At 40.8% G+C, this 20,751-nt stretch overlaps 1 protein-coding gene across 5 annotated transcripts in view; it reads left to right on the top strand.

Annotated features, from left to right (window-relative positions):
* The window catches only part of DAPK2 (death associated protein kinase 2), a 190,114-nt gene that overhangs the window by 141,616 nt on the left and 27,747 nt on the right, over positions 1-20,751 (top strand). For all 5 annotated transcript variants that reach the window (XM_074294862.1, XM_074294861.1, XM_074294866.1 and 2 more), the window contains 3 exons: positions 13,433-13,562; positions 17,482-17,530; positions 18,048-18,074. In XM_074294862.1, coding sequence (XP_074150963.1) covers positions 13,433-13,562; positions 17,482-17,530; positions 18,048-18,074 — 206 coding nt within the window. The remainder of the gene's footprint in view (positions 1-13,432; positions 13,563-17,481; positions 17,531-18,047; positions 18,075-20,751) is intronic.

Below are 20,751 nucleotides of genomic sequence, written 5' to 3' on the forward strand. Positions count from 1 at the left end.
TTTTTCTGTCTCCTCCTTCACATTAGAGCAGTCAAGTGCTAGTTTCTTGTTATCAGTGAGCCTGGCTAAAGCAGCCCTCCTTCCTTAATCCTTTTAATTTACCAGGATCATAGATTTAGAGCTGGAAGGGATCTTGGAGACTAACTAATCTACCTCCCATGTTTTACAACTAATAAACTGAGTCTTAAAGATATTAAATGACCAAAGTCCCATTGATAATAGTATGGCAGGGATTTGAAACCCAGGTTTCAGGTTAGTCACTCAACAAGCATTCATTAAACACCTACTATGTGCTAAATCGTAGGGTTACAAAAAGAGGCAAAAATGCAGTATCTGCCCTCAAGGAGCCCACATCCTACTGGGGGAGACACCATGTAAGTACAGGCCTTCATTCTCAAAAAGGAACCTGAGAGGAAAAAGATGTCAAGATTAGCAAGTGAATTGGATTAAATGAGAGAGGGCTGCGGAATTCACCAGCCCCAATCTATTTTCTGGAACTATCTGGGTCCAGTGGCCAGATACAGATCAGGACTAGAGATGGCCCTGGAGGCAGTGGGAGACCTTGACCTTTTTAAGCTAAGGTCTTTAACTGGTCTCAGTCTGTCTGAGGCAATTCTCTGGGTGATTAATGCTAAGTAAGAAATGAGGCAAAGAATGGCCTTTTTTACCAGCTAATAAATGAAATAAAATCAATCTGGGAAGGGAAGCCCTCAGGCCAGTATCTAGTTAAATAGAAGGTAATCTCTGAGGTCTCTAGCAGAAGGTAGGCTTTGAGCTGAATCTTGAAGGAATCCAGGAGGCAGAGGGGAGGAAGGAGAGCCTTCCAGGTATGAGGGACAGCCTGTGTGAAAAGTCACAGTTGGGTGAGAAATGGTTCTGATGCTCTCTGCCATGTGCTATGCTGCTGCTTCTAGTTGTTACCCAGGAAACCAGATAGCAAAGCTTATTAGACCTGTGTCTTCAGGTCTTCATGATCTTCACCCCACCATCACCATCATGAAGAATATTATATGTCAGTCTTGTGTTTTGTTCTCTGAAAGGTTCTGTCCTAGGTTCATAATACAAGGTATGCTTCCTATCCTTCAGAAGATTATAGTTTGATAGGAAAGAGAATGAATTTTTTAATATAGAGTATGATATTCTGATTTTTCTTGTGCAGCACAATAATTGTATAAATATGTATGCATATATTGGATTTAACATATTTTAACATATTTAACATATATTGGATTACCTGCCATCTAGGGGAAGGGATGGGGAGGAGGGGGGGGAAGTTTGGAACACAAGATTTTGCAAGAGTCAATGCTGAAAAATTATCCACGCATATGTTTTAAAAATAAAAAGCTTTAATAAAAATAATTACTTTTTAAGAGTATGATGTATACTTAATGAAGGGCACCTGGGTGGTACAAAGTTAGAGCACCAAGCCTGGAGTCAGGAAGCTTCAAAGATGAGTTCAAATCTGGTCTTAGATGCTTACTGGCTGTGTGATCCTGGATAAGTCACTTCACTTTGTTTGCCTCAGTTTCCTCATCTATAAAAGGAACTGGAAAACAAAATGGCAAACCATTCCAGTATCTTTGTAAAGAAAACTCCATAAAGGAGTCACAAGGAGTCTGACATGACAATTACAACCAAATAACAAACTCACTTAAATAACCATCATCAAAAAATATAAAAGAAATAATTCAAATGAGGGGCAAAATTTCATCCCAGATCCTTAGCCTTTAACATGGTGAATAGAGCCAAATCACTTAGCAAACATCCAACAAGCAAAGAAAATGCTTTATTTTGTTCAGTGTTTCCTTTTAATTCTGACTGTTTACCTTCTATCTTCTTAAAAATATAGTTGTCACCAATGTGTTTACAATCCTGATGATTTCATACTCCATCATCTTATATGGGCTTTTCTATAATTTCTTTCCTATTTTGTGCTTTTATATTTATATTACATGTATTCTATTACATTAACCATTAATTATAATTTGCACAAAGCAGCTAGGTGGCTCAATGGATAGAACCTTGGGCCTAGAGTCAAAAGTCCAGTCCCATCCTTAAATACTTTCTAGCTATGTGACCTTATTTGCCTTAATCCACTGGAAAAGGAAATGGTAAACTACTTCAGTACCTTTGTCAGGAAAATCCTATGGATAATATGGCCCATGGGATCACAAAAAGTTGAACATAAATGAACAATAACAATAATTTGTTCAGACATTCCCCAGTTGTGGGACATAATTGTTTTCCATTTTTTTGCTAGGATAAATAGAATTTCCCTAGCAATTTATGTACAGATTGGTTCTTTATAATGTTTTTTAAGTTAAAATTCTCACAATGGGATGCCTGGGTCAAGAAGGATAAAGCTATTTGTGACTTACTATGTATTCTCTAAAATGTTTGCTGACAGAGTGACTATTTCCCCCTGAACCTCACCACCATCACATCCTTTTGAGCAAAGGCATTTTTGACAGATACAAGTCATAAAAAATTGGTCACCTAAAACACATTTGAGTGTGACAAGGCAAAAAAATTAAATTACCTGAATTTCTGGAAAAGCAGAGAGTCATGACAACAGAGGGAATTAGGAAAAGGCCTATAGGATTGCTGAGACTGGAAGGAATCCAGGAATTTTTGCAATAGATGGACCTGAGGAGGGAGTTTCTGTTGGTCCAGGAGGAGGTCCATACAAGAGCAGGGATATAGGAGATGGAAAAATTTATTCAGGGATAGAGTGTAAGCTACATGAAAATAATGTCCTTGTTACATCTGTATTTGCATGGAGGTCTTCAAGAAGACCTTTTCAGTTGAAACTATATCCACTCACATGAAAGAGTGTTCCAAATCACTATTGATCAGAGAAATGCAAATTAAGACAACTCTGAGATACCACTACACACCTGTCAGATTGGCTAAGATGACAGGAACAAATAATGACAAATGTTGGAGGGGATGTGGGGAAATTGGGACACTAATACATTGCTGGTGGAGTTGTGAAAGAATCCAGCCATTCTGGAGAGCAATCTGGAATTATGCCCAAAAAGTTATCAAACTGTGCATACCCTTTGACCCAGCAGCGCTACTACTGGGTTTATATCCCAAAGAAATACTAAAGAGCGGAAAGAGACATATATGTGCCAAAATGTTTGTGGCAGCTCTTTTTGTTGTAGCTAGAAACTGGAAGATGAATGGATGTCCATCAATTGGAGAATGGTTGGGTAAATTATGGTATATAAAGGTTTTAGAATATTATTGCTCTGTAAGAAATGACCAGCAGGAGGAATACAGAGAGGCCTGGAGAAACTTAAATTAACTGATGCTGAGTGAAATGAGCAGAACCAGAAGATCACTGTACACTTCAACAACAATACTGTATGAGGATGTATTCTGATGGAAGTGGAAATCTTCAACATAAAGAAGATCCAACTCACTTCCAGTTAGTCAATGATGGACAGAGGTAGCTACACCCAGAGAAGAAACACTGGGAAGTGAATGTAAATTGTTAGCACTAATATCTGTCTGCCCAGGTTACATGTACCTTCGGAATCTAATGTTTATTGTGCAACAAGAAAATGATATTCACACACATGTATTGTATCTAGACTATATTGTAACACATGTAAAATGTATGGGATTGCCTGTCATCTGGGGGAGGGAATAGAGGGAAGGGGGGATAATTTGGAAAAATGAATACAAGGGATAATATTATAAAAAATATATATATAATAAAAAATTATTAATTAAAAAAAAAAAAGAAGACCTTTTCAGGGCTGCTCAGCCACCTTTGGTGGTCAGCTTTCACCTGGGGCTAGAGCACGGACTGCAACCACAGCCCAGTAAAACTTCCTGGCAGATGGGCTAAAACAGGCTGAGGCTGACCAACAGGCTTCCAACACATTGAGGATTAAGGGATGTCTACCTCAGATACGTGAAGACTTCTCCCAGTGGAATGAGTGGATAAGAACCATTTTGTTCCCGATGGTCATGAGAGCAACTGAATTAGGTGCTTAGGTGATCAATCTGGCCCAAGTCAGCCTGACTTTTGTCCTGCCCCTGGACTTCCATGACTCAGGAAGAGAGACTTTGTGCAATTTTACCTCACTTAAATCCAAGTCATGTGAAAGTCAGGACATCACCTCATGATGTCACTGATCCTCCTCTAAAACAAAGGAAGATCAATCACTTAACACTTAGTTTTGTGCATTTGTTGTTTTTGTCCAGACCTAAGAATTTGTTAATATAGGGAACTCCCCACATTCAATCCAATTCATCAATAACCTATAATAATCAATAACCTTAAAGGGATACCTGAGGTCACCGGGAAGAAAGAAAAGTGATTTACCCAAGATACATTGCCATATGTGCCAGAGACAGCACTTGAACTAGGGTCTTCCTCATTCCAAGACCACCCCACTGTTCGCTAAACTTAATATGATACAATATGATAAATATTTATTAATCATCTGCTGTGTGCTAGCCACTGTATTAGACACTAGAAATACAAATAAGAAGGAAAAAAAGAGCTTACAATCTAACAAGGGAAGAAAAAACATGAAAGGAAGCTGCTAGGGGGCAGATGGAGAATGCTAGAGGGGAGGTAATCACACTTGGGCAAGGTGATGATGAGCTTGAAAACAAGCAGGGCAATTGGTGACAAATGAAGAAACAGCTGCCATGTGTAAGTCCTATGTAAAGAGAGATTAGAAGGGGAGTTGCTGTGCCCTCCGGCTCACCAGCCAGAGAAATAGAAGCAACCCGGGGTACTGATGGGGACTGGATCGCAAAGCTGAAACTGCCTCCTTTCTGATGGTGAGTGTGTCTGGGGATGAATTTTTCCTAGCAGAGTATAATGGAGATGTTGCTGGAGTTGAAACCAAGCAGAACAGCTGGTGGCAAATGAAGAGAATTATTAATACATAATAAGGATTTAATAGATGTTTATCAAATTGAATCCTTTCCACTAGAGCCCTGAGCAGAATGGAGAAATGTTTTCTCTTTAGCATCCTTCTACACGTCTTTTTGTGCCCCAGGTCATCAGAATAATGGAAAGGTGATTCAGATTTACACTCTGACGTTGCTATTATGTGACCTTGGCTAAATTTTATTTGTAAAATCACAAAAGTCCCATCAAACTCTAAATGCTATAGGTTTCTGTTTTATCCACAGACACTCATGACTTCATGTGGCATTCTGGCTGTCCAAAGTCTTGCCATGCTAGGGCCTATATATGAAGCTAAATTACTTCCAACTTGCATTTTCTCAGTTTGGGAACTCTAAAGTGGAAGAAAGATAATTAGATTTTTTTGATTAAAACAATTTTCATTTTAAAAATGACCAATAGAAAAAAATTTAATTTTTTTAAATTAAAAAATAAAATAAAATAAAATGGTCAGGAAGAGTCTTCCTTCCATAAGCTATAAGCTGCTGAGTTGTGAGTGTGTGTGTGTGGTGGGGGTGACTGAACTTCATCCTCAAAGAGGACCATGACATTGAGAAAGTGATGCCCTAACTTGCAAGTGAACTGGATTTAAGTGAGGGAGGGCTGTGCAAGGTTACCAGCCTCAGTCTGTCCTCCAGAGCCATCTGGGTCCAGTGGCAAGACACAGATGGAGATTAGGGAGGCACTGAAGTGAAAGGCACTCTGATGCCTTTCCATGGTTTGGTGATGAACTTGATTTTTCCAACAGCCTTGTAACACTGGAAAGTATAGCCCAAGGATGGACTCTTGTCAGTTGTCTGAGACCTTGCTAAGCTTAGAAAAGCTTAGTGCCAGGTTGACAATGATGTGATAGATTTTGCTATAGAGATTCAGGAAGATCATCTCCTAAATTGTGGAAAATTTGCCCACTTTGATGAAATCACAGACCTTCAGAAGTATTGAAATAAGGGAATTTTCTGAGTAGAACCCTTCCCTGAATAGAATATTGACAACTCCTTTACTGGGGGGCAATTGCAAACCATTTTTCCTTACTTCCATTCCATACAGAGTCCTGGAATAGTGTAGTAAAGCTCTAGAAACTGAACTTGGGTCATTTATTTATTGGGTATCCACTTCCCTTTTCTAGTCTTCAATATGGAATATTGGAGTTGTCAAATATGGAAGTTGAGTCAGATGACCTCTAAGTCTCTTGCAGCTTTAGATCTACAATCCCAGGTCAGCAACATGACACCCCCACTTCTAAAGGGATAAAAATGATCAACTAGTTTGTACTCTTACTTTATTTTATTTTACTTTCTCTAAAAGTCTGTTCCTTCTTCCTTCATCCCATATTTTTGTGACCTTCCAAGGAGACTTCTCCTTAGACTAGAATTAGCATTTCTCTGTGGTCTACATGCAGAGATGCCGAAGGGGGATCTGTGAAGCTATTGCACTTTATTCATCTTAAAAGGGTATCCATACCACTTATCCCACTCCCAGCCCCCAAGGAAATCACTACTGGTTTTTGAAGACTATTTAACCAGCATAGTTGGCCCTGAACTGAATTCTTATGGTGTATTAAAGGGTTTGAAAAAATGAATTATTCATGCTTTTCTGACCATTCATTATATATGGAGATCAGAGATAGGATAGGTTTGGGTATTCTTTGTTTCCCCTCATTGGACAATATGACTCCTCAGCAACACTAGAGATTGAGGTTCCCAGGTGGCTGGCCAGAGGCTGTGGTTTTGAAATGACAAATGTAACCAAGTTCAGGCTCTTCACCAAGCCACTGCTGTGGCCATTGGGCTTTCCGGGAAAACACACACACACACACACACACACACACACACACACACACACACACACACACACACACAAATTAGCAAAGATGGGCGTCTAACTAAAAAAGTAGCAAAGAAGACCATAATTGGAAATACCCCGGCAGCAATGCAGTGACAGGCTCAGATGAATTTACAATCAACAAAAAATTTAATTTACTCATATTGACTTAAAATTTGAGGGAAAAACATAGAAAAAAAGTAGCAAAGAAGACCATAGTTGGAAATACCCAGGAAGCATTGCAATGATCAGGCTCAGATGAACTTACAATCAACAAAAATAAATTATTCTTCCTGACCTAAAGTTTGAGGGATTCAGAATGCTGTCTTCCTTCAGTCATAGAGGTAAAAAACAATGTTTGTCCTTAAAACATCTTACCTTCCTTCTATAAAATAGTTCTGATATTTTTTGGTTTTTACTTTAGATTTCTACATGTATCCCTCTCTTTGATGTTTTCCAAGAGAGCCATACCAATTATAAAGATTAAAAAAAAAAAAAGGAAAATTGGAAAAAAAATTAAAATTCAGCTAAACTAATAAATACATTGATAAAAATCTGACATTAAATGCAATGTTCCACACCAGTGGACCCTTCAAAGGAATGAGTAGAAAACTGTGTCTTCCCATACCTCTTCTTTGGGGCTGAGCCCATTCTCTATAATTTTGCAGTGTTCATTTTTTGTTATTTTGTAATTTTTTCCCATTTACATTGATATAATCATTATATTTAGTGGGTTTTTTTTTTTCTTTTTTTTTTTGGCTCTGTCAACTTTGCTTTGATTCAGGCATGTAAGTCTTTCCATGCTGTTCTGTATCTTATCATGTACCACAATTTGTTTAGCCATTCCCCAGTCAATTACCATGTATTTCCCTTCCGGCGTTGGCTATCACAAAAAATGTTGCTGAAAATATTTTCATGTACATGGAATCTTTTTTTTTTAATTGACCTTGAGACATGTGCCTAACAGTAGAATCTTTTGATCACTTAGCTACTGTTTAATTCCAAATTGTTTTCCAGAATATTTTTGCTAATTCACAATTAAATCAACACTATACTAGTGTGCCTATCTTTCCACAATCCCTCCATCACTGAGTATTCTTATATTTTGTCATCTTTGCCAATTTTCTGACTGTAGGGTAAAACTTCTTAGGGTTGTTTTGATTTGCGTTTCTGTTATTATTAAGGATTTGTAACATTCTTTCATATGGTTATTCATAGTTTACAATTCTTTTGACAATCATTTGCCCTGTCCTCTTTGATCACTTACCTTTTGGGGAATGGCTTTTAGTGTGATACTTTTCCGTTGTATCTTTTCAGTGATATTTGATACAAAGATTTTCTCTAGTTTACCACTTCCCTCTCTCTTTATGTCAAATGCATTAGTTTTTGTTTGTGCAAGAGTTTGTCAATTTCATGTGAGCAAAATTATCTATTCTGACTTTTGAAATTGTTTGGTTAAAATTTTCCTCCTGATTAAAGTTTACTTTCCAATTTGGGGATGGGGGAGGAGGGCAATACAACAGTAACTCCATCCCAACTATCTCCTGACTCCAGATTCACACATTCTATTCCATCATGCTGCCTTGTCTATCTATTTGTGTAAAACAAAATATTCAAAATAAGTATGACATATGTCCTGTCCTCAGGGAGGTTCCAGTTATGAGAACTAAACTAATATACATAAGGACAGCAAAAATGCATCACGCTAAATCAGAAAGAGCCACCCAATGAAGAGTATTGATAAAAACTTACTAGTGTGGAGTAATTGTGATAGGAATTCAGAAGGAGAATTGACTAGGGTAGTTAGGGAAGGCTGCCTGAAAGAGCAAAAGTTTGGCCCGCGTCACAACTATGTTTCAGTTCAATCCAATTCAAACAAGCACCTGTTACTTAAGGCATTGTGCTGGGTCCTGGTGATGGACACAGACAAAAGCAAGAACAAAACCCAGATCCTAGTCTCTGCTCTGAGAGAGCAGAGAGCAGAGAGCTACTTGGAGGGGAGACTGTGTAACATTTATCCAGATCATTATGTGTCAGGAGAGATTTGAGGCTTGATGGGGGGCCATGAAGACACTAGGATGACTTGCATGAAAGGAGTATTTGTCAGGGCAGCCAGATGGCACAGTGAATAGAGCGCCAGCCCTGAAGTCAGGAGGACCTGAATTCAAATATGGTCTCAGACACTTAACATTAACTAGCTGTGTGACCCTGGGCAAGTCACTTAACCCCAGCCTCAGGAAAAAAAAAAAAAAAAAAAAAAAGTAAAGAAAAGAAAGGAGTATTGTAGATAAAGTTGAAAAGTGACCCAGGGATATTTGTAGATCAGGAGAGTCAACATAAAGAATGTGGATTTTATGCATGAGGGGTTTCTTAATTGTGTGAGGAGTAACTTTGGGGCAGTGTTTGGGAAGTACCTATTGTATCTAGACCAAGTGTGCCAATTTTTTTTTTTAAGACAATATAGTTTTGTGAGCAGAGAATTGAATGAGAACAGTGACCTTTATGATCCTGCTTTAACTTTGACCTTTTGGGAAGGAAAAGAGGAAAGTGGGTGTCTATTTGATACCCTAGCAATGTTACCTGAGGGTATTCATCCTTGCATTAGCCCACTGAATTAATTTGATTCTGGCTTCCCTTTGGCTGGCTCCTCCATCTCTATCCAGCATGGCCTTTCCTTGTCATGAAGGTAGCAGAGAAAACTCTCCAGGATCAGCCATTCTGATTCTCTTAGGAGTTTTCCCCTCTCCCCTCCCCCATCAGGAATTTGCAGGAACATTTTCCCTTCCACTTGAATGCCCGTATAGTCAAGTTCTCCATACATGTGTACGTGCATGTAGCAACTGGCAAGCACCTCGGCCCTGGGAGCCTCCGCCGCTCTGGCGCCGCTGAGCCCAAACCCGTCAGGATGCGAACGGGCACTTGGGGTGCAGGGTTGGGGTGACTGGTGGGGTGTGGTCGGGCACTTCTCACAGCTCCTTGGGCCCAAAGGGCTGGTGAATGAAGGCAGGGGAACCTCTGTAACGTGAACCTTCACCTTGCCAGGGAGGGGAGGGCTGGGAGGACATGGTCAGGTTGGGGAATTAATTTGCTGAAGTAGGTAGAATCAGAGTGCCGAGGGAAAATCCTTGATGAAAGCAGTGAGAGTCCAGGAATATTATCTGGTCAGGGGAAAGGACCGTTGGACCAGAAGCCTGTAGATTAAGCTGTATATCTTCTAAGTCTCCTGGGAGGGGGAAGATGAAGAAGTGGTCTAAGCCCCTGGAAGTTCTGCCTGGTGACCCAGCCTTGTGGGAGGAAGATGGGCCCATCCTGTCTGCAGGGATTCCCGGGAAAAGCTGAGTGGAAGAAGATTGCCTCACAGACTCTGAGACAAGTTATTGTTTAAATAATATTTTATTTTGTTACAATAATATTTTATTTATTATGCCCCTTTTCCTTTTGGAGGCATGGAGTGGGCAGGGAAGTGGTAGGGAAGAAAATATATTTTTATTCATTGCAAAAATTTTTTAAAAATTCTTTTAAAAACTTAGCAACACAAACCAGTAACACCTCTTAAAAGAAAAAATACAATCTGGTTTGTAAATACCCTTTTTTTTTTGTATTTGTGGCAGGAAGAGACATATTCTTGGCTCAATCTAGGCAACATGTCCCAGAAGTTTTTGTGAAGTTTTAAATGTAAGATATACTAAGTATTTTAGAACTTCCTGTACATACGTGCACATACACACATAGCTCATATTTGTATGAATGTTTAGGATATCCTCTGTGTGTGTGTAGAGAGAGACAGACACACATATGAATGACACATATATGAGATACACGCATGTTAGATATCTATATATTTTATATATAATCTCTACCTATACTCTATAATATATCTATATATAACATACTCCATATACATATTTCATAATAGAAATATCTCACATATATGTAGAATGGCATGTCTACACATACACGTTTCCCTTGGAACCCAAGCCAGGCACGCTTCTGCCGAGCACAAAGACCTGAGACTTTTTGTATCCCCCATTTGGGCACGTCGCTTGGGTTGAAGTAAAATGTTGCACAAAGCTGAGCATAGAGCAGTCTGGCTTGACTTTGTTGCCCTTTCCCTCCTTCTCCCTCTCTATTTCCTTCCTGCAAAAAAGATACCAAGGAGATCAGCAGCTGTCTTAGGAAAATATTCCTGTATATTTTGAAAATCTAATTGGGAAGAGGCTCCTGGACCGAGGAAAAATAAACAAATTTTAAAATTTTCAAAAGAGAAACATATTACTTGTTTTTTAAGTAAAAGATACAGAGAGATTTTTTGTTTCTTTGTTTTTTTGGGGTTTTTTAAGTAAACGTTCTAAAGACATTGTCTACTTCCTCAATTGAAAGTTTTTAGCAGATATTGGGGTCAGAGGGAATCTAGAGAAGCTGGAAACTTCTGGTCTGATTTCTAGGGAGAGGATGTGAGCTGGGAGAGCTTTAGGCAGAGAGAAATTAGAATTCACTCCTTGCATTTTGTGCAGCACCAAGCCAGCTTTTAACACAGGACTCACAAGCAAGGGCCTGAACTGGGCTATTCAGGCTCTTTCTGGTTGATGTAGTTTGGCTTCACAGCTGTTTACTGGACTGGAAATAGCCCCAGCAGCTGGTATTTTCCCTGGAAATCAGGTGTATTCTTTCCTGTGTCCTGCTGGGAGCCAGAATTAGTTAAACAAACACAAAAAGTATGGGCAGCAATAGGTGGGAGGAGGGGAGTGCTGTCAACAGGAAGCCTGGTGGATGGAGAAAGATGTGGCCAGGAAGGGCCACAGATAAGCTGAGGAAACGGTTCTACATTATCTCAGCTTCACTGAGATCTCTTCCTCCCCCGCTGAGGCAGATTCTCACTTAGACATAAGGGACCCACTCTAAAACAAACAAACAGGAAATGCTCTAAGCATTTCTCTGTCCCCTTTTGACAGACTGTTAAATTGAGCAAGAATAATGTTAAATTATGTTCACCATGCACTTTCCTCATAACCATGTGGAGTGAATTGTGTAAGTCCTATGATGCCCATTTTCGAGATGAAGAAACTGAGGGTTAGAAAGCATAAATAACTTGTCAGGCACAGGGCTGGTACACTTTAGAGCTGGTACCCAAGGCCACGGCTTGCCTCTGTAGCTTTACTGGCTGATTTTTTAAAATTTTTTTTTTAATCAGTCTTACCATCAGTCAAGGGAGGCCATGATTTAAAGCCCTTCCTGTTTACTTCAGGCGACTCTTTTATGTTTAAGTGTGAAATACCACAGAGGCAGGTAGGAAAACAAAATGTCAGGGCTCGAAACCTCAGGGCCTTTGCCTCCAGACCCAGTGCTCCTTCTGTCTGAGCAGTGCTAAGTAGTTAAGGTGCAGGATTTGAACCCATGATCACAGAACCATGAATTCAGAGCTGGAAGCAGGCAATGTTCACTTAGTGTCTGCCGTGTCCCAGGCAGAGACACAAGGAAAAAATGGAAAACCCCTTGCTGTCACAGAATATAAATTCCATCAAGGGAGGCAAGCCATACATACATAAAAGTATTCATACAAGCTAAATTTGGGGGGAAAGTATCTTGTGTTTAGTTCTGTCATTTAAAGGCAGCTGGACAGCCCAGTGGTCTGAGACTCACACAGACCTGAGCACTTTCGATGGGCATGGTGGCTATGGGCTTGCCACATCATCTCGGTTTTCTCATCTGAAAAATGGGGATAAGAATAGCACCGAACTCCCACAGTTGTTGCCAGGACAAAATGAGATATTTGTAAAATACTTTGTTTAAGTCACTATAAAAAGTGCTAGCTATTATTATATATGAACAAACTGAAGTTCTCAGAGGTTTGGTGATTTTCCTAGAATCAGCCAGCCAGTAAATATCTCACAAGGGATTTGAATCCAGGCTTTCCTGGTTCCGAGTCTAGTGCCCCTAAATACCAGGGAAGTATTCCTCCAAACACCGAGGCTGGCCATTTTTCAGCTATTATGCTTCTTGGCCTTAAACATATGTTATTGCTGTTGTCTAGGCGTGTCCAACTCTACATGCCCCTAAGGACTTGGTCCCTGGGGTTTTCTTGGCAAAGATACTGAGTGTTCTGCTATTTCCTTCTCTAATGTGTCCCCATTTTACAGATGAGGAATAGAGGCAAATAGGGGATAAGTGACTTGGCCAAGGTCACACAGCTAATAAGTGTCTGAGGCTAAATTTGAACTCTGATCTTCCTGACTCTAGGTCCTGGTGCTCTCTATCCATTGTACTACCTAACTGCCCCTAGCCTTAAACATAGCAAGCACTTACTAAATGCTTGTTTAATATAACTTCTAAATCTAAATTTGACTCCATTTTATTCTACAGCTTCCTTCCCAAGAAAGAGAAATGGCCTGATATCTATTTTAGAGGCTGAATGAGGACTTCAGACCCCCCATTTTGGGCTGCCCACTCTCTTGTTATCCCCAACAGTACAGTAAAGCCCAGGGCTTGGGATATATATTTATACTCTCTTTGGCCTGTTTTGAGTTCACAGAAAATGATTAAGGATACAAAAACAAGCTAGATATTTTTCTGTTTCAGTAGCTTAAAAAAGAATACAGAACCCTGCCCCAAATCCTTCACTAAAAACACAAGCCAGAGCCTTAATTACTGTCTTCTTTTCTCTCTTTTGTTCTGCAGCCAGAGAACATTATGCTTCTGGATAAGAATATTCCCATTCCGCACATCAAGTTGATCGACTTTGGCCTGGCTCATGAAATTGAAGATGGAGTGGAATTTAAGAACATTTTTGGGACCCCAGAATTTGTAGGTAAGTTTAGCTTCTGCGCCCTGACAGAGGATAGTTGGGCAGGAAAAAAAGTAAGGGAGGCTCTGGAAGTGAGGGCTTCTCAAAAGCATCCTTTTCTTCCTCCATTGTGCACCTTCAGTCTGGGGATGCTGTGCTTGGGCTTGGCCTTTCTGGACTTCTGCTAGGAAAAACTCAACTTTGTTGCTTTAGGGAGGGGGAGAGCACCTAAGCAGGATGAGATTTTCCCACTGAATTGTATGTCCCTAGCTAACCCCCCTTAGCTTCTGGGAAGAGAAGTTTCTCTCTTTTCCTCCTTGCCCCCTGCCCTTATTCTCACTGGAGCTTATTTTCCAGATTTAAAGTAGCCTCACCCTCCTGAATTCCAGTAAACTGAAGCCTTCTGGAATAGCTTTTGATCATCTAAAAGAAAAAAAACAAAGCAAAACAATCCTCTACCAGATGCCAGATCCACCCACTCACCTACTTACCTCCCATGTCTTTATTCCCATTCCTTTATGCAGGCAAAGGGAGAATTGAACTGGTGGGAGGCTCCAGGGCCCTCTTTTCTCGGGTGCTCGCCTTATTCCTCTCCCCTGGAGAATAAGCCATCTGCATCCAAAGCCACCTCCAGGATCTCCCTCTGCTCCGGATACAGGGCAGAAATTTTGAAGTGATAATGTGTTTTTCGATATATTTTTCTCATGTGAGACTCACAGGGGTACATGGCCAGGCAGCACATGTTGTTATTTTTGTTTTTAGAGATGGGGAGTCTGGAGTGGGGGACTACAGTGATGTATCCAGTTCACTAACCAGTAAGCCACCATCTGTGGAACTTTCTTGACAAAGATACTGAAGTGGTTTGCCATTTGCTTTCTTCAGTGTATTACGGCAAACAGAAGTAAAGTGACTTGTCCAGGATCTCACAGCTAGTAATTGTCTGAGGTTGGATTCAAACTCCTGACTCCAGGGTCCTTTGCTCCACCATCTGCCTGCTTCCCACTTGTAAAATGCTTACATTCTAATAGGAGAAGACAATGAGTATCTATATACATCTATATAGAATAAATGCAAAGTAGTTAAATTCTAGGTAGTTTAATTTGAGAGGTGGACACTAGCAATCACAGGCACCAAGGAAGGCTTCCCATGGAGGATGATTGAGGGAAAAGAGACTGATCTTGTGAGCCAGAGGTAAGGAGACATTGGAAGCAAAGCGTGGGAGCAGCCCCGTGCAAAGGGAGATGGTGAGTCACTTGGGAGGAACAGAGAGGAGGCAGATTTGTCTGGATCACAAACCAAGAGAGGAGGGCTCTTTTTTTCTCCTTTTTTTCCCTGCCTCCCCTTGCATTTATCTAGGTCAAGAGGGCTGTTTGACACATGTTTGTTGCATTGCTTGAATTGTATAGGAGCCAGACCTTGCCCTTGAGGAGTTTATAATCTAATTGGAAAAACAAGGCATGATTATGGGAGCAATTAAATAACAATAAAAGGATTAAATAGTATTGCTAGACCAGAGACACTTAGAAAATGATTGATTGTGGGGGAAAAAAAGGTAAAGGTACTAGACCTGTATACACATGCAGAGAGAGCTTCCACAGCCAAGGATCCAAAGCAGTGCATGTGCTTAACAATTACTAGCTGTGAGATCCTGGGCAAGTCACTTTAGCTCTGTTTGTGTATTCAGTTTTACTTCAGTGAAAGCAGTTACTGATAGACATAATTAATATGTTGGATGGTTTTTCAGAACTGCTTTTTTTCTTTTTTTTTTTTTAATTCTTAGGGAGGGATGGTTCCTTAAATAGGGGCACATCTGGAAATAAAGGTAAAATAAAAACAAAAAATATTGATGGAAATTTTTAAAAATGAATATGAAGTGGTAGAAATAATTTTCAAATGAATTTGATGTTCTTTCTACCTTTATTGGAAAAAAGAGCATTTGAGTTGTGCCTCTAAATACAAAGAAAGATTTTAGCAGTCAGAGGTAGGAGTAAGTTCCAAGCTGAGGTCATGTGAGCCAGGAATATTTAACCTTTCTTGTGTTGTGGTCCCTTTAGAAAGTTAGTTCAGTGGAGCCTATGACCCCCTTCTTAAAATTCTTGTTTCTATTGTTGCTTAGTCGTGTCCAACTCTCTGTAACCTCATTTGGGGTTTTGTTGGCACAGATACTTAGTAGTTTGCCATTTCCTTCTCCAGGCCATTTTACAGCAAAATTAAGTAGCTTGCCCAGGTCACGTAGCTAATGTCTGTGGCCAGCTTTGAACTCATGGTTTCCTAACTAAGGCCTGCCATCTGTTCGTTAGAATATTGTTCTCAAATCCATAAAATAAAATTCATGATATTGAAATACAAATGCCTTTCTTTCCCCATCCAAGTTCAGTCTAACAACAAAAATGAGAGCATTTTAGAGATAAGATCCAGAGAAACTTATATAATTGTCCAAAATTGCACAGCTGGTTAGATCAGGTATTAAATCTGGTCAGTCCTCTGGTGGCAGATGAACATTCTAGCCTATGTGGAGACAGCTAAAAGAAGAAATGTATTTGATGCAAGGCAGCTTTCATGTGGGAATTTATTCTTAACCCCTAGCACCCCAGTGGGAAGGAAGGCCCTTTGATCCAGAGGTGTGAGTGGAAGTGATGACGCACCCCAGGATTCTTTGCAAAAAGGAAGTCTTCCCTCTGGCAGAGTAACCTCTTTCCCCCTCTCTCTCCCCATCCCCTTTCCTCTGCTTCCTGTACTCCTCCACCACAGGCTCCATTTTCTGATAAGCCAGTGAGCTAACAAATATTCTGAGTAACAACTCAGCCTTGTGCCAGGATCTATGGAGAATGCACATTTCGGATTAATAGAAGGAAACACTTCCAACAATTAGAACTGACCAGAAATGAAATGGGATGCCCAAGAGAGTTCATGTTGTTCATTGCTGTAGGTATTTAAGCAGAGGTTGATGACCACTTTGTCAGGCATATTATAGGCCAGATTCAGGATTAGGATAAGGATTGAATTAGATGAGTTATTACATCTCTTCCGACCTGATCATCTGAGAGCCCACAAATGTGGTCTTAATTGCAATCTATCAAGATTAGTAATTAGGTTTTAATAATAATAATAATAGCATATTTACATGGCATTTTAAGGTTTGCAAAGCTCTGTATAATTTGATGCTCACAATTCACATCTGTGAAGGCAGCCATCACTTAATGAGGGTTAGGTCTTCTCATTCTCAGGCTACCCACCCCCAGACCCTTCATGGAGCAAGGCCCCAAGACCTTTCACCCCACCTTGACTGCCTTCCTTAAGACAGTCTCTATTTTAACAATGTTCTCAAATGGTGGTGGTACTATATGAATTGGGTCTTAACAATTGTATAGGCATTTCAAGTACCCTGTCTTCACTAAACTCTTCCAACCCCTGAGATTTCCCCTCAGTATAGTATAAAGAAGGCAGGCTTTGGGAGCAAAGGAGCAGAGTTCAAATTATGGCCTTAGTAACTAACTTTGTGATCTTGAGCATGTATCTTAACCTCCACAGAATCTACGCTTATAAAATGAGAAGTTTAGATTAGGTGACTTTGAAAAGGATTTAGAGAAAGAAAACCCTGAGTTGAAATTTGGTCTCATACATTTACTAATTATGTGTCTCTAGGCAAATCATTGAGCCTATTCCAATCTCAGTTTCCTCATTTGTAAAATGGGGATAAACACTTTCTTCACAGGATTAAGTGGAAGATCAAATGAGATCACACATATAAAGTGCTTTTAAAGCATTATATTAATATAATTATTATTATTTAAATTTATGGTTTCATATCCTGAAATAAGAAGGCCTTTGACAACTGGTCTGATTATCCTCCTAAGAAGTGGGGAGGAGACCATTTAGGCTCTGACATGCACCTCAGTGTCACATCCTACTTTACTGATTCTTTAACACTGGCTTTTTTCAGCTCCAGAAATTGTGAATTATGAACCCCTTGGGCTAGAGGCTGATATGTGGTAAGTTTTCCAGAGATCTCTTTCAGTTCAGGATTAGCTTAGTCTTCTTAGCACAGGAGTGTCCTCCCAAGGTGTGTGATCCCCTCGACCTTTTTGGGGGGTGGTTTTCTATGTCAGCAATCCCGTTCTTTAAGCACCCCAGTCTTAGGGCACTGTCCCCTTCCTCATTGCTCTGTATATACCATGGACAGCTCTGAGTAGTGAGTGTGACCATCAAGTCCTATTTAGAATGAGATGATATTGGTGCTTTGGTCAAAATTAAGAGAAGAAGGAAACATCAAATGTGTCTTGTTGGACTTCAGATAAAATACCTAGAATAGGGTGCAGAGCCTATAGGCCTGTACCTAGTTCAGAATAATTTATCCACCATCCCCCAAAGGGGCTAACTTTCTTAAAGATGCCTGGGAAATGCAGAGACCAGGGAGCCATAAGGGGATGTCCAGCTATGGCAGAGTCATTCACAAGTCTGGGATTCTAATGAGGAAGACACTGATTCACGTTCCTTTTTGTCTTTCAGGAGCATAGGAGTCATCACCTACATCCTGTAAGTATCTCAGCAGGGCTCTCAGCCCTAGCTCAGGTCAACAGGTGGCTGGGGAGGTAGGGAGGATCTGGGTTCAGGACCCACCTTTGATGCTTCCTTTCTCTAAGATCTTAAGACCAATCATTTAATCTCCATGGGCCCTAGTAAAATTAGTGGATTGGACCAGACAACCTCTGAAGCCCCTTCTAGCCCTAGAACCTATAGCCCTTAAGATCAACAAAACATGCTCCTTTAGGCCTTGGTTACCCAGAGTTCAGGAAAGGCAAGTCATTTCCCCTTGTCTGCCTCAGTTTCCTTATGTGTAAAAAGAACTGGAGAAGGAAATGGCAAACCAGTCCAGTGGCTCTGCTGAGGAAACCGCAAATGACACCACAAAGAGTCAGACACAACTGAAAATAACTGAACAAGAACAACAATTCCCAGGGGGTGGGGATGAAGGTGAACTGGAGAATTATAAATAATTAGGAGAAATAGAGAATAATAAAGACCCAGGTTCGAATGAACAGCTGCTCCCCATGCCCAACTCTGAGAAGGGATACATTGAGCTCAGCCATCCTGCAGTACATCTCACATAGCAAGATTGTAGGTCTCATTGCTCCCAAGATTGATTACTTACTGTTATTAATGGCAATTAATATTCTGCAGCCTGTCTCTGCAGTTCCTACAGTGCCCCTGAGAGTCTACTAATCAGCTTCTCCCTAAGTCTTTAGCTCTTTCTTTAGTTACTGTCAGAATCTAAAAGCGTCATATTTTATTTTAAAACCATGAAAGAGGGCCTCAGCACTGCAGGCTGCAGAACCATCATGTGTTAAGGAAATTGGATTGTTTTGGTCTTTATCTTGGGGTGCATTCTCCTCGCTCCCTCTCCTTCCCCTTTCTTCACCTCTCCTCCTTCCTACCCCCCAAAGTTGCCTTTCTTCTCCCTGCCTCCTTGTATCTTCTGTTCTCTCTCTCCTCCTACCTTTTTGCACTGTGTTTTTTCTCTTCCTTCCTGTCTTGGAGTTAGAATGTACTAGGTGCTAGATAGATTTTTAAAACTTTTTTTATTTAAGATATTTAAGTTGCAGCAGTAATTGTGTGTGCCTGCACATACACGTGCACACACATGCATCTGATTGCCACATGTAGCCGTCAGCTTCCCATGCACCCCGTTTTCTATATTAGGGTTATTATACTTGACTCCCCAAGGCAGACAGCTCGCTTGTGGCGGTTTTGGTTTAGAGTGATGGCAGATGTGGCCCAAATGGCCTAAGTGAGTACCAGATCACTCAATCACCAAGGATTTATTAAATGCTTACTGTGCCGGGTGCCAGGTACTGTGCTAGGAGCCTGAGATACAACAACAAAGATGAAACAGCTGCTCCTGTGCCTTCAAGGAGTTTGCAGTTTATTGGGAGAGACAGCACGTACACTCAGTTAGAGTCACTGAGTCATTGATCCATAGAAAGTCCTTGAGTTCCTATTTAAAGTAACACTGTGCTAATGGGTCTCCCACTCTGTCCCCAGCCAGGATCACATGTGATAAATGCATGTCTTTTTTCTTTCTATCTCACTTTTTCTCCCTTTATGTAATATACTGCACCTAGCATTCCCTAGGAAGCATCCGATGGAAATGAACCGTATCATCTTTTTACAGCTAACTCCCAAATAAATCAATCAGCAAATGTTTAGCGATTGTCTTTGTGCCAGACATCTCCAGGTGGGATGGCAGAGTGGTAGCTCCTAACCCTCCCTTCTCAGAGCCAACTGGGAGCCACTGAAAGGGCCTCAGAGCCTCCCCCAGTCTGCCACCCTAGAGGGGCAGCTTGGTGCAGAAGAAAAAGCGTGCTTGTGTGCACACGTTCCCCGAAGTCAGGGGGGATTCAGCTGGGGTGCTAAGCTTTGCAGAAGCGCTGGGATCCCCTGTTGTCAGGTCTGTAACCCACACTCCTCGGCGGGTTTTAATTCAACAAACATTAAGATGAAATGCCCATTAGATGCAGGGCACTGTGCCAAGGGCTGGGTCTACAAAGAGAGAAACAAAGCGTCCCTCCATTGGCTCACAAACTTCAGTGGGGATAACGTGAGGTAATTAAGAAATGCAAGGTTATTTGAGGAGAGAGAGAATAATAACGACTGCTCAAGGAGGAAGGCTAGCCCTTAAAGGACATGCAAAGGTGGAAGTGAGGAGGGAGCACTCTGCAGGCACGGGGGATGACTTATGGAAATACACAGAGGGGGAAGATAGAACACTGAGTTCGGGGAACAGCTGGTCTCTCAGTGTGACTGATGTGTAAGAGAAGTGAGAAATAAGGCTGGAAAGGTAGATGGGAGCCCTTTTATAGCAGGCCTTAAAAGCTCACATTCTTCTGAGGGAGGCAAAGTGTAAATAAGTAGATATAGACAAGATACATAAGGAGAAATGCCAGGTACTCTCAGAGGTAAGACATTAGCAGATGGTATGGGAACTGTGGGGGAGGGGTGTCAAGAAAGGCTTCCTGCAAAAACTAAGGTCTAAACTAAGTCTTGAAGACTCCTTGACTAATTTAGGTCACTCCTTTGCAATTCTGGAAAAACAATGATGTTTAATTTGGAGTGAGAAGTTGCTCCCTTCTTTCAGTCATGGCCCCATTTGGGGTTTTCTTGGCAAAGATACTGGAGTGCTTTGCCATTTCCTTCTCCAGGTCATTTTGCAGAT

This window comes from Sminthopsis crassicaudata, chromosome 2, assembly GCF_048593235.1.
Source record: "Sminthopsis crassicaudata isolate SCR6 chromosome 2, ASM4859323v1, whole genome shotgun sequence".
Classification (NCBI taxonomy): Eukaryota; Metazoa; Chordata; class Mammalia; order Dasyuromorphia; family Dasyuridae; genus Sminthopsis; species Sminthopsis crassicaudata.